We start from the raw sequence: 12,913 nt of genomic DNA on the forward strand, positions 1-12,913 counted from the left end.
ATTGAATGCCAAGCAGCATAAAATACCACCAGAAAAAAAAAAAAAAAAAAGAGAAATGTTTTTGAATCAGAATTCCTCTATTCCTCACAGATCCATTATTCATCTCCACTAGATTAGTCACACTGCTCATATAAGCCAAGGACCACTGAGAAAACAAATCTCTGAGCAGAACTTTGAAAAAGTAAATAAAAATACTCACATTGACTTTTTAGAATGTTCAAAGGATTTCAGACAGATAGAGTAAAAATGATCCAGTGTGTGCTTTTCCCACTAGGATTTTTCCAGTTTCTCCAGCCAAGAAGCTTCCTCTCCCTGATTGATACACTCCCTCTCCTATTCCCAGCTTTTGCCTTTTAAACTATCTCCCATACTTAAAAGAAATGTGGTTTGCAGCTTGTATTAGCAGCAGCAAATGTTTGGTCACGAAAGTTTGGGTGTCATAATTAATACCAATTATCAGAGCCCTATGAAAATACTTTCGGAAAATTCATTGAATTCCAGCTCCGGTTGTGGAGGGGGAAAAAAAAATTAAGTTGACCTTAACAAAACAACTTTATTCTCCTTAGAAAACTGAAATTGAAAACCTGACCCGAACATGAGCACTGAGAGTTTTTAACTTGGGCATATTTTTTGCAAATATCATCCATTTGGATCAGTCCATCAAGTCTGACAGCTCCTGCAGAGTTGCACGCCTGCCTTGTCACTGCACAGCACACACAGCGTGCACCCCCTCCTGCAGCAAGGACAGCAAATAAAACCTCCACATTTACCAGCTGGAAGGGTGAAAAAAAGACCCCACAACCCTTATTTCATTTTTAAACAGCCGTATTTTTTCTGGGAAGGAGCTTTTGACAAAGCCCCCCTCCCCAAACGCTGTCTGAGCAACAAGAAAGAGCCTTGAGATTTCCTTCCCTCCACCCTGATTAGAAATGGGATCCATGCCCCAGCTGGATATTTCCAGTTCATGCCCAGTAGAAATAATTTTCTGTCCTATTGCCAAACGTGTCCCATGTGGCCAGCAAAGGTTGGACAATAGCAGCAATACAGCTTCCAGAAAGGAGCTGAAAACGATCCCCTGCAACCGGAGGCCTCCATTCTGCATAGTTTCATCATTCCAGCCCCGAGATTCCACTTCCTTTTTTCCCCTTTCAAGTATTCCCTTCGAATCCATCCCGTTGCCAGTGTTTATGGCTCCCACCTTGTCCGAAGGGACACGGCACCCTAGAAGGTTGATCCCAAAATCTCCCACTTCACCAGTAATCCTCAGGCACACCAGTAACCCCGCTGAATATCAATATGGGATGGCGGTGCCGGGGCAAGTTAAACAAATCCTGAGGAATCTGTTTTATTAGCATTTATAGGATTTGCGTGTGTGAGCGGCTGTGTGTGTACAGCCACACTTGGGAGCGGTAGTTACAGGGAAAAAAAATCCGGGGGATTCCTCCGGGGACGATCAGCGCTGCTGCTCCTCGGGCTGGGAGCGGTGCTGATGGTGCAGACTGGAAATGTTCAAATATCTGACGGTATTTTCTTTCCTGTGGAACTTGGTGGGATTTCTCACAGTTAATACTTCAGCTAAGCACATCAGACTAAAGTTAAGCCCCGCTCTGTGCTCGGCTCCGCAGCCCCGATTTCCTCCCCAACCTCCACCGAGGAGGTAAAAAAAAAAAATAATAAAAGCAGGAAAACTCCAACACCAAAATCGCGGTGCTGCCAAGTTTTTTGGGGGCAAGAGTGGCACTTTCAGGGACACTTTCAGGGGATGGCAACCCCCGTCCTGCTGCCTGTCCCTGGAAACCTCGGCTGGAGCGGCCCTGGGAGTTCCTTGGGATCTCGGGAGGGGCAGGGATGGGAAGGGAGCGGTGCCGGGGTCCCGGCAGTGCCGCCCCCACGCCTGAAAGATGCGGAATTGTCCCAAAAAAAAAGGTGTTGGACCCCTCCCGTGGAGGCTCGGGCTTGTCCCGGTGTTCACCCAGGCACCCACCCGCCCAAGGGAGATGCCGAAAGAGTTTGGTTTGGGGTGGATGGGGTTGTTCTCACCTCCCGTTTTCCTCTCTGTTTTCCGTCTGCAGTTGAAAAACCTGGCAAGGAAAAAAGAACAAAAAAAAGAGGAAAACTTTGGAAATGTTCCTCTGCCACACAGCTCACCTGGGAAAGAAACTCTTTCCCTTTTGGAGGGTTTTCCCCTGCAAGCAAAGGGAAAATGTTAAATAATAGTGGAGTTTGTGCGCACCGGGCGTAGGATTCCACAACAAGGTATCCGTGAAAACACGGTCTGAATATTTAAGTAATAAATTGTTTTATTTATTCTCCCGATTTATATTCCTCCCGACGAGTTTTTTAGGAAGAGGGTGGCAGGGAAGTCCCTGCAGCCACCTCGGGCTCACCGAGCTGCACACAGCGAATCCACCTCGATAGATTTGGGCCACCCTTGCGGCACCGCGATTTTCTCTTTTTCTGTCGGGATTCTGTTGAAAACATCCGCAAATCTGCCCTTTCTCCAAAGCACCGCAATTTTTTGGAAGTACAACACGCTCCCCTCACGCTTTCCTTTGCCACCCCGTCGTTTGTCTCTATATTTTGTTCACAGGACACAAAAATGTCCCACATAAATTCCTTTTCGGGGTTAGCAATCACGGAGCTCGTTGAACCGGACCCGTTAGGACTTGCCTTGATATACAGCTAATATTCCGCAAAAAATAAATATATCCGTATATAAATACAATATTTTCGCCGATATATTTTTTTAATTTATTATTTTTTTTTACCTCTGCTCATACGTCCAGTTTCGGCGGCGGGCGGAGGTTGAATTGAATTTTGAGAATTTCCCCGAAAAGCTGAAGTTTCTTTTCGACGGCTGGTTTTGGTTTTTCGGTTTTGGTGGTTTTTTGTTGTTGTTGTTTTTAGGTTTTGGGGTTTTTTTTCCCCCTAAATTAATTTTCGCTTGTTTTGCCCGGCAGAAAGTCCCAGCCGGAACACGTTTCAGTTAAAATGAAAATAAAAATACAGCGGTGGGTTAAATCTGTCATCTCCAACACCAGGAGAGGCGTCCCCATAGAGAGGCGCACGGCGCTGCTGTTTTCCCCTATTTGCGGGTGAAAAGGGCAGCGCGGGAGGGATGAACGGGGCACATCGCACATTTCGGCTTTCGCTCAGCTTTCCTTGACCTGCCAGCCCAAATCCAACCTAAATCCCACCCATTCCCTGCAGAAGCCGCTGTCCCCGGGCGCGGTGCCGGTACCTGACCAGGAGGGGATGGATTTGGGGCCATTTGGGGCCATTTGGGGCAGTCCTGGAACCCTTCAGGGCTCCGCTCGCCCTCTGCCCGCCCCACATCTCCGGCCGGAGGTGCCGCAGGGTCCCCGCTCGCCATCCCGGGCAGGTTGAAGAGCTCGGCCTCTCCCTCGGTGTGGCCGGGCCGGGCTCTCGCTGCTCTCACGGGAGAATTCAGAGGTCCGGGCGAGCTCCAGCGAACGCGCTCGCCCTCCGGTCAGGCCTCCCGCGGGGATTAACGTGAAGGAGCCCGGCATTGTGCCTCCCATCCCCCTCGGGATGTGTCCCTCCTTGTCCCTCCTTGTCCCTCCTTGTCCCTCCTTGTCCCTCCTTGTCCCTCCTTGTCCCTCCTCGTCCCTCCTTCCTCTCCTCTCCTCGCTGCTTTAATCCCCACTCGTGTCCGGGGTGGCTCAGGGGGCTGGGGCTGTGTCCCCGTGCGGGTGGGACAGGGACACACGCGTGGCTTGGTGTCCCCAAAGGCTGCTAAAGGGCTCCCGTCGGGTTAAACCCCGCCGGGCACGGCTCAGTCCTGCCCGGGCTGGGCTTAATTCCCTCGCTCGGGACACGACGAGGGACGCAGGATGGGTTTAGTGACAAGCTCAGCAGAGGTGGCCCCGCGATCTCCGAGCGAAGGGGCCCCGGGGTCCCGGCATCTTCTTCATTTGCTTCCTCTTCCCCCGAGCGCTGCTCCGGCAGCTCCGGGGTTAAGCCCCGGTCAGCGGAGCTCGGCGGGGGCTGATGAGCAGCGGCTGCCGGCGGGGCGGCTCCGCCGGAGCTCGGCCCCTCCTCGGCGTGTGCGAGGGGAGTGTGTGAATATATTTGTGTGTAAATGTGTAAAGCGGCTATCACACACGCGGTGTAAATGAGCGCTGCGTCCGTCCGAGCCACGCGTACCTGTGCGTGTGTCCAGGTACGCTTCGCCCAGATCCGCAACAACGCGGGAAGCTCTCGGCTGGTTTCCCGGGGCTGGGGAAGGGCCCCACGCGTGTCACGGCCTCACACCCCCCGTGTCCCCTCCCGCGGGCAGCTGAGCCCCGGCTGGGGCGACAAGGCCCCCTCGGGGTCACCGAGGGGCAAGGGGCTCGGCCGGGAGCGGGCTGGGGTTGCCCCGGGCGGCGGCCCCCGCCCCCGGCTCCCCCCGGGCCGGCCTCCCGTCCCCCCGCAAGTGCTAATTGCGGCTCTGCGCTGGCTCCGCTGGATTTGGGTCCCTCGGAGGGCGCTGCGCGGGAGGACACGTCACGGATACATTATCCCCTCCCCTCTTGAGGCTCTCCTGGCTTTCTGCAGCCTTTGCTAAAGAATTAACCGAGAGGTCCACTTCAGAGCTCCTTCTGCCCCTGGGAAAAAAAAAATAAATAAAAAAGGCGAGGAAAGAAAAGGAAAAAAAAAAAAAAGAGCGGACATATCGGTGCTTTCAGACGAGGAGCGTGGCGGCTGTGATTTCCGAGAGGAGGGGAATTTTACCTTCGATCCTTGCCGAATTGCGGGAGGTGAATGTAGCAAACCCTCCCCTTGCCTTTGAAAGGCATGTCTCTGCCAAAGAGCTACCGCTTCGCTCTTGAAATACGTGACAAATAAACAAGAAACAAAACAAACAAAAAAAAATAGAGAGAGGAAAGACTCCTATCTTTCAAATTCTTTTTCTTTAAAAGGGACAAAAAAACCCAACAAAAACCAACCAAACCAATAAATAAAAGCAACAAAATCAATGCCGCGCCTCTGCCAGCGCTCGGACTTGTTTGGAAAGAGACAACGCTGAAGTGGCACTGGTCCCGAGGAAAACGGATCCTTTAATTTGACTCCGCATGAGAAGCACATTTGGAGGCGGGCGCAGCGGCCGCAGCGGCAGGAGCAGCCCCGCAGCCCCCGCAGCCCCCGCGGGGCTCGGCGGCCCCGCAGCCCCGGCGCTGCCGGAGCCCCTCGGGCACGGGCGGAGCAGCAGCGCCCTTCGGCCGCGGGAGCCGGCCCGGAGCGGAGAGGCGGAGGGGAAGGAGAGCCGCTGATCCCGGAGCACTCCAGCCATCAGCTGCCGCCGCAGTCACCGGCTTTGACTTTGGTTCAGCGGGGAGCTCGTCGTGTCCTCGGCATCTCCGGGACCAGCTCATTTTGCACTTCGTTCTACGAGCAGCGCGGTCGTTCGGTTTCTTTTTTTTTTTTTTTTTCCTTCTTCTCTTGAGAGACAAAATGTCCAAAAATGGTTCAGCCTGCTTAGCCCAATGATTTCTTGCACGGACGCTCTATTTTCTTTCTTTTTTTTTTTTTTTTAATTATTATTTTTGGATGGGGCTGGATTGAGTAGAAGAAATCGTTCACCGAAGGGGACCCAGCGGTTTGCTCCCCATTAAGGAGAAGATCAAGATCCGATTCCCAGCTGCACGCAGAGGACGGGGGTTGCCGTGGGTCTTTCAGCCTGGCTTTCGAAGCCCTCGCTGCTGCAGGGTCAGAGCAGAACTGTTCTCCGAGCGGCTTTCCTGTCCTGCTTGTAGCTCAGAGATCGCCTCCCCCCTCCTCGCACCGTTTCTGTTCGTGTCGGTTTAGCTTTATTTTTCCCCTCCCCTTTTTGTCTTTTTTTCCCCCCCTTTCGTTTATTATTATTATTATTAATTATTTGATTCGGGTAAATTGCCTTCCTAAAACGAAAATACTAACTCAGCAGTGGAAATCCATGCCCCCTGCCATTCGGAAGAACCGGGTCTAATATGCCAGTGACATCTCCGCCTTGCAGCAGTCGCGATGAAGGAAAAATCCAAGAACGCGGCAAAGACTAGACGGGAAAAAGAAAATGGAGAATTCTACGAACTGGCCAAACTCCTGCCCCTGCCCTCGGCCATCACCTCGCAGCTGGACAAGGCGTCCATCATCCGCCTCACCACCAGCTACCTGAAAATGCGAGCCGTCTTCCCCGAAGGTAAAAGCAGCCCCGGGGCTCCGGGAGCCCGCACGGGAGGGACGGGGAGAGAGGGGCAGGGGGTGCTGGGGTGGGCACGACCCCATCAGCGCCCTGGCAGGAGGGAGGGGATGCCCGCAGGGGTCTCAGAACGGGGTGAGCGAAAGAGGGGGGATTGAGGGAAAAGCGGGCTGGGAATGAGCCCGTCTGCCCCAAACCCGGCGGCGGTGGGAGGCACAGCCGGCCGCTTCATCCCCCCTTTCTCCCCCTCCTCCTCCTCGGCCGCCGCTTCAGCTCCGTTGGCTCGGGGGTCCCGTCCCGATGAGAGCGGGCTCGGTTCGTGTGTGCAGCCCCGGAGGAGCCCGCCCGGCTCCCGGGGATGGCCCCTGGGCACGGCGCTCCCCGTCCGGGCACGGCCTCGGGGGAAAAACAAAAAACCTGTGTGGTTGTTATTATTATTTTGTTTTGGTTGGAGCTCTCTGGAGCCAGGGAAGCAGGCTGGGAATGAAGGCGCGGCCGCTCCGCAGCGAGGCCCTGCGGCTTCTCCCGGGGCCGGGGAGAGCGGGGAAGGAGAATCCGAGCCCAGCCCGGCCCGGACCCCGCTGCTCCCGTGGCTCCTCTCGGGGCCACCCAGCAGCGAGGCCCGGCACCAATCCAGCAGGATTTGGGGGAAATCATCCCTTGGAGAGGCTCCTGCCTTCCCCCGAGCGCCCTTGGGGCCGCCCGGGGCGAGGGGAGGCTGCGGGCCGGGGGCCGCGGGGAGCCGCCCGGGCTGGCGGAGCTGATGCGAGCGGCGGAACGAAGCGCTGGGCAGTGCCTGCGGGTGGCTAAATAAAGCCCAGCAGCCCCGCTTTGTCATTTGTTTGTGCCTCTCCGGACTGGGAGCGGGGTGAAGGAATTAGCAAATTCCGCAGGGGAAGGTCTGCTCTCCGGCGCTGTTTCTAAGGAGCTTTATTAAAAGGCTAAAAAGAAAAACACGACCAAAAATAAAATAAGGGGAGGGCGGGGAAAAAACCCCCTCCCAACCCGAGCAAAGCTTACCGTCGTGGCCATTAAATTCAGAAATTTCGGGAGCACGGAGCAGCCGTGCTATTATGGGAAGCCGGGGCTCCTTTAGTGTGCGCTCCCGAGCCAGCGGAGCGAGGGGAGCCAGGCGCTGCTCCGCCGCGTTTTCCAGCCATTATTCCCCACCGGGAAATTTCCCCATGAGAGACAGAGCGTCGTAATTTCGAGGGGGGCGGTGGTGGGGGGGTGACTCGCCGGCCGTGCCTGGCGAACATGCCCCCGAACGCCTTTGATTTAGGAGGGAGGAAAAGCGGCACGTTTCGAGATGCTGCTGGATGCGTCCCGGGCTTTTCCAGCCCTGCAGATCCTCAAGAGCAACGAGACGACCCCGAGAGCAGGTTTATACCCACAGCTCGGGTGTGTTTTATGTGTCTGTCTTCCCTAAACAGGCCGGGCGTGCGCTTCCGCACACTCTGCTTATTAAGGGCAACGTTTAAATGCATACAGCGAATTCCTGATCTTTCATCGTCTTAAGTACGGCTGGAAATACATTTTAAACCAAAGCTTTGCATCCAGGGATGACAGGCCGGGGGAATTACCTCCTCCGGTCCCCGAGCCCTGCGTTTAGTGCCTGGGAGGGTGCAGAGGAAAGGGGGGAGCCGGGCAGAAGCGGCTGCAGAAGGATTTTTTTAGGGTTTTTTTTTTTTCCACACAGTCCCGCATCACCCGAACTTCCCTCTCCCTCGGGGTTTGCCCGTGGAAGGAGGGGAAGAGGGAGTCCCCATCCGTCCGTCCTTCTGTCCGTCCTTCCTCCTCACACTCGGCTACTGGTTTCCAGTTGGCTTTACTGGGAGGCGAAAGGCAGCCCAGCTTAAATCCTGGGCCAGCCAGAGCCGGGGGAAGAGCCCCAGGGCAAGGACTGGAGCCGGGCCTGAAATGAAGGTGGGCTCGTAGCAGCAGCCCGGGCTGCCCCAGGCGGCACCTCTGGGGCTCAGAGGGGTGACAGGGTGGGGGGGACAGGTCTGAGACGCCACCAGACGCGTGCTAGGCCCCGACTAACTGCGGCCAGAAACGCTGCTCAGCTGCAGACCTGGCTTCCAGCTCCGTCTAGACTGGAGGGAAAGAGAGAGAGAAAGAGAAAGAAAGAGAGAGTTGTGGTTTTAAACCCCTCGGTGGAGGGCTCACCCCCTGATTTCCACACGTAGTTTAGGAAAAGTTTGAGACGCTCAGCGAGGCGGCTGATCCCGACAGGGCTTGGGACAAGTTTCCTGCTCAGGGCTTTTCCTGAAGATGGACCGAACCCGCTCAGACTCAGGGAGCGAGAGCCAAAGGGGATTTTTACCCCGGCTCCTTTCGCCCTGGCAGCGCAAGCCCTGCAAGGGACAAGTTCGGGCTCCGAAATCCCAGACTGTGCCCCTGCGGTGCCGCTGCGACCTTGAGATTCAGGAGTTAAAGTCAGGACACAGCAGCCTCCAGCCACCCGCTCTCTAACACCGTCTTCTCTCGTGTTTTCGGGTTTTTTGTTGTTGTTGTTGTTGTTGCTACGGCTTTGCTGCTGTAGAACAAAAATACACCGCGAGTCGTCTTCTGCCTCCGCTGTCAGTATTTATTTTTTATTTTTTATTTTTTATTTTGAAAAGGAGCTCATGAAGGAAAGAGAGGCGAGAATGAACCGCGTTTAAAAACTGCGATTCTCTGCCCCCCGGTTACGACAGACTGGTGAAATCGTCACCCTCTCCCTCCCCCATCCCCGACGCAGTGTCCAAAACCGCTTATGAAATTGGACATTTATTGTTATTTCAACCGGATGGGAGCCAGCTAATTAATATGTGACCCAAAATACAATGTGCGCGATACAAAATAATCTGAATAAAGTGACGGAGCGGTAGATCTCAGACCTTCCTTATTCCGAGAGGCAGACAATAGAAATTACTAGGAATATTCACAGTCTTCGGTCCCCATTTAAACCTGGCCACGAATGTATATTTTGAGAAAATCAAGGCGAATCGCAGCCATTTCACCTGATGGTCGCACGCGCTCGGAAAAGGTTCGTTAATGAATTAAACAAATAAATAAAGCGCGAGGCGTGGGTAATCCCTTTTTGGAGAGCCAGCCGCTATTGTACTAACCACTAATAGTGACATTTAAGGTCTTACTAAAACAAAAGTGCTTTTTTTGGGCTTTTCCTGGGGCCGTTCCCAGGCGGCGGGAGCCGGTGGCCCCGCGGTGCGGGGACGGGCGGCGGGGTCGGGGCGGGGACGAGCGGCGGGGTCGCTCGGGTCTCTCCCGGCCGGAGGGGAGGGAAGGAGGGAGGGAGGAAGGGAAAGGAAGGGCGGGGGTCACTGTCGTGGGTCTGCCCGTGACCTCCCTGTCTGTAGGACGCCCGCTTTGGGGCCTCTTAACGCGACCTGGTGGGTTGGGCTCGGCGGGGAGAGCCGGGTTCGTGCGGGTGTCCTGGGGGGCAATTTGTTACAGTATTTTTTCCCCACTTTTTTTCTTTTAATTTTTTTTTTTCTGGGAGTTCACCCTTTTAATTTTTTTAAAATTATTTTTATAAAATAAAAGTCTTGATCTTTCCGCCCTTCCTTCCCACCGCCCAGCCCTCGGCCGCCTTCCCGGCGCTGAGCCCGCAGAGGGGAGCGGGCGGCCCAGCACGTCCCTGCCCGGCCCTGCTCCTTCCCAAACCGCCCCGACCTGGGGGTTTCCCCCCTCTCAGGGGTCCCCCTGGCCGGGCCCGGGTCTTCCCCGCTGGCTCCGGACCCAGCGGTGCCGTCGGGGCTGAGATCCCCCGGCCCCCGCTGCAGACGGGGCTCGGTGTCAGCTCTGCCCTCGCCCCCTCCCCACGGGGTGACAGCAGAGCCTCGGAACTCGACGAGGGGCACAAATCTCGGTGGAGCTCCGGGGCCGCCCCTCGGGAATGTCCCCGGGGCTCTCCCGGCCGAGGGAGGCACAACCGCGCTGGGGAAAACCCGAAAAGCAGAATTGGCGGCGAGCCCCAGGGTTTGTCCTTGTTCCTTGTGAAGGCTGCGGGACCTTGCGCTCCGGGGAACAGCCCAGCAGACACAAAGGAAATAGTCCAAGTTACAGGGCAACCCGATACTGAACGTAATACATGGCTGAGTAATTCTTTTAGCAGAATCCCAAGCTGAAAAGCTACCGGGCTTACAAATGTGTGCGCGGACGAACTTCTGTATGCCGAGAGCAAAGGTGGGAGTTGTTCCCAAATATTTCTAGATCTCATTACAGTTCCACTCACCCCGCTGGCTCCCTGGAAACCGGGAAATGTACAAACGGTACAAAGTGAGTGTTGAGGTACTTTGAAAAACAGCCAGAGATGTCAAAAGGGGCGCAGGGGGATTTTGTCCGTGTTTGCCACAGGACGCGCTTGTACGAAAATCCCCCAGTTTTTCAACGGCAAAAATTTTGGGGTGTTTGTTTAAAACCCCCTCTGACTCCGGGCCGGAGCTGCCGGAGCCGGAGCTGCCTCCCGGTTCCCGGAGGGATCCGGCGGGCACGGCTGCGCTTGGGGCCGGCGGTTCGCCCCGCCAGGCATCCCGCTCCTGCCCTTGCCCGCCCTCCCCGGCCCGGTGCGAACACCAGGAAAAGCGGGACAGAGGCTCATCTCGGCCGTGTCTGCTGCGGCAGGGTGCCAGAAAAGCAGAGGATGAGCCCGGGACCGGCGAGTCGCCGTCCCGCAGGGGCCTGGGCCGTGCGGGCTCTGCGGCTGAGCCCAGCCCCGGCTCTCCGGGCTCCCCGCTGCCGGAATCCGCCCGGTTCGCTGGATCTGGGCGATCCCTGAGCCTCCGGCACGGCAAAGGAGCCGCGCTGGGGCCGGGCCACCCCCACGGGTGTTCCCAGCGTTTGCGGGGAGGATGCTCCCGCTGCCCGCTGGCTGGGAATTCTCTCTCTGCGGGTAATTCCTGCTGCGAGGGGACATCTGGAAATGTCCCCTTCCAAAGCACCCCGTGTGGGACACCCGGCGGCATCCCCAGACAGGGATCGCCTGCCATTCCCGCGGAGTCCCGTCCCGCAGGAGCGATGCAGGAACGCTCGCTGTGGATCCGCAGGGAGTTTGGCCTCGCTCCAGGCCAGGGAATGAATTTGGGCGATATTTCCCGGCCGGGCAGGAGCAGCCAGGCCCAACCTATGGCATCCATACATTTACAGGAACGCGCCTTTGCAAATCTCTCGGAGGAGAAGTTAATGGGCATTAGTCCCTTATTCGAATGTAAGGTTTTATTCGTTTCGTTTTCACCTTTAAAGCGATCTGCTGGCGGATTAAATGATAAAATCGCCGGCTTTAAAATAAGCTCAGACGAATGCCAGGCTGATCCACCGAACGTGTTTACGTTTGATGCGCGTTCGCGATTGCGACTCCAATTCAAAATTCCAAAGGGAACGAATCTGAACAAGTGGCATTTTTTATTCCGGGCTGGGAAAGAACCTCAAAACTCGTGCAGATTTTGGGATGCTGAGAAAGGACAGGACGGAGCGAATTGTCTCGCACGGGTGGGGCAGAGACCCGGTTCGTGCTTGAAGGGTTTCGTGAGAGCTCCGGGAATAAATCTGCTCCGTCTTTGGGAATGGAAGAGCTTAGGGCGGTTTTTACCCCGCTGTGTGCGACTGCCTTTGTAGGTTTGCAATCTCGTATTTCGAAATTTGTAATTAGTAAATCGAAATAAAGGCAAACCCCGCGGCACAGGGACAGATTCTGAAGTTTCCATTTGTTGCCGTCTCGGGAAAGAAACCGCAGGAGAACTCCGCGATTCCCAAACTTTTTCTCCCGAGAAACAAAAAAGCCTTTCAGCAGAAAGGATATTCTTGCCGTGTCTCTGGAAGTTTAGGAGTCTTTTCCAAACGGAGAATTGGGAAAAGGCGGAGAAAAGCGCGAATTTTCGTTTGGCTCTCCCGAGCAAATTTCCCAGCGCTTCTTTCAGAGCAGGGAAGGTGCGCTTCCCTTTCCCACGGGAAATCGCGGGCAATTCCCGGGATTTGGGGAGGCGGACACGGGGTGGGGATGCAAACGCCTCTTTTTGGGTGCTGCTGCGAAAAGGAGGGGTCAAGGCCGGGCGAGGTCCCCGGTGTCCCCCGCCTGGCATGGGAATCTCCTCAGCGCTTTCCCAGAGGGAGCGGGACACGGAGCCAAGCACCGGGAAGGGAATCAAAACTCGGGGGAAGCACCGCGTTCCTCCAGTGGGAGATCCTGCCCATCCCAAGGGATGCCCCAAGAGTGGAGAGAAATCCTCCCGTCATTCCCAGACCGGGTTTAAGTGGCCAAAGCACAAACGGATCCGGAATCACGGAGCTGGAGCTTAGGGCAGGAATTTCTGCCAGTTTTCCCTCCCGTCCCGGAGGCACAGCCGGGAGAAAGGAGATTTCTTTGGAAGCCCCTGGACGGCCAGAGGGCACCGGGGGAAAACGCGGGGCTCGGTTTCGTAGCGGGCCATCCGCGAATTGGGCCGGAATTCCAGGGCTACCGGCCAAAAAAAAACCTTTTTTGAGTTTTGAGGCCTCCCCGAAGCCGAGGGTTGTTGTTTCTCTCCAAAAACGAGGCACCAAACGGATGCGGTCGCGTCCTTCTCTTCCCCTCCATCCCTTGGGGGCAGTGACCCCTCTGCCACCAGGTGCCACAGCAGTGCCCGGCTCTCGGCGTGGCACCGCGGTGGCCTCGGCTCCTTCGGGAGCTGCCGAAAGGCTCCTTCGGGAGCTGCTGAAAGGCTCCTTTTTACCCTGGGAGCGAAAATCAAC

General features: G+C 55.9%; 1 protein-coding gene across 1 annotated transcript in view; it reads left to right on the forward strand.

The window, feature by feature from the left end:
* Nucleotides 1–6,006: 6,006 nt before the first annotated feature.
* Nucleotides 6,007–12,913, forward strand: part of SIM2 (SIM bHLH transcription factor 2) — a gene marked incomplete at both ends in the record, with an annotated part of 54,037 nt that continues 47,130 nt past the window's right edge. Inside the window, one exon of the mRNA XM_084226491.1 lies at nt 6,007–6,316. Within this exon, the coding sequence (XP_084082617.1) occupies nt 6,007–6,316 (310 nt within the window). The remainder of the gene's footprint in view (nt 6,317–12,913) is intronic.

The sequence above is a fragment of the Fringilla coelebs genome, assembly GCF_963513975.1.
Source record: "Fringilla coelebs genome assembly, chromosome: 2".
Taxonomy (NCBI): domain Eukaryota; kingdom Metazoa; phylum Chordata; class Aves; order Passeriformes; family Fringillidae; genus Fringilla; species Fringilla coelebs.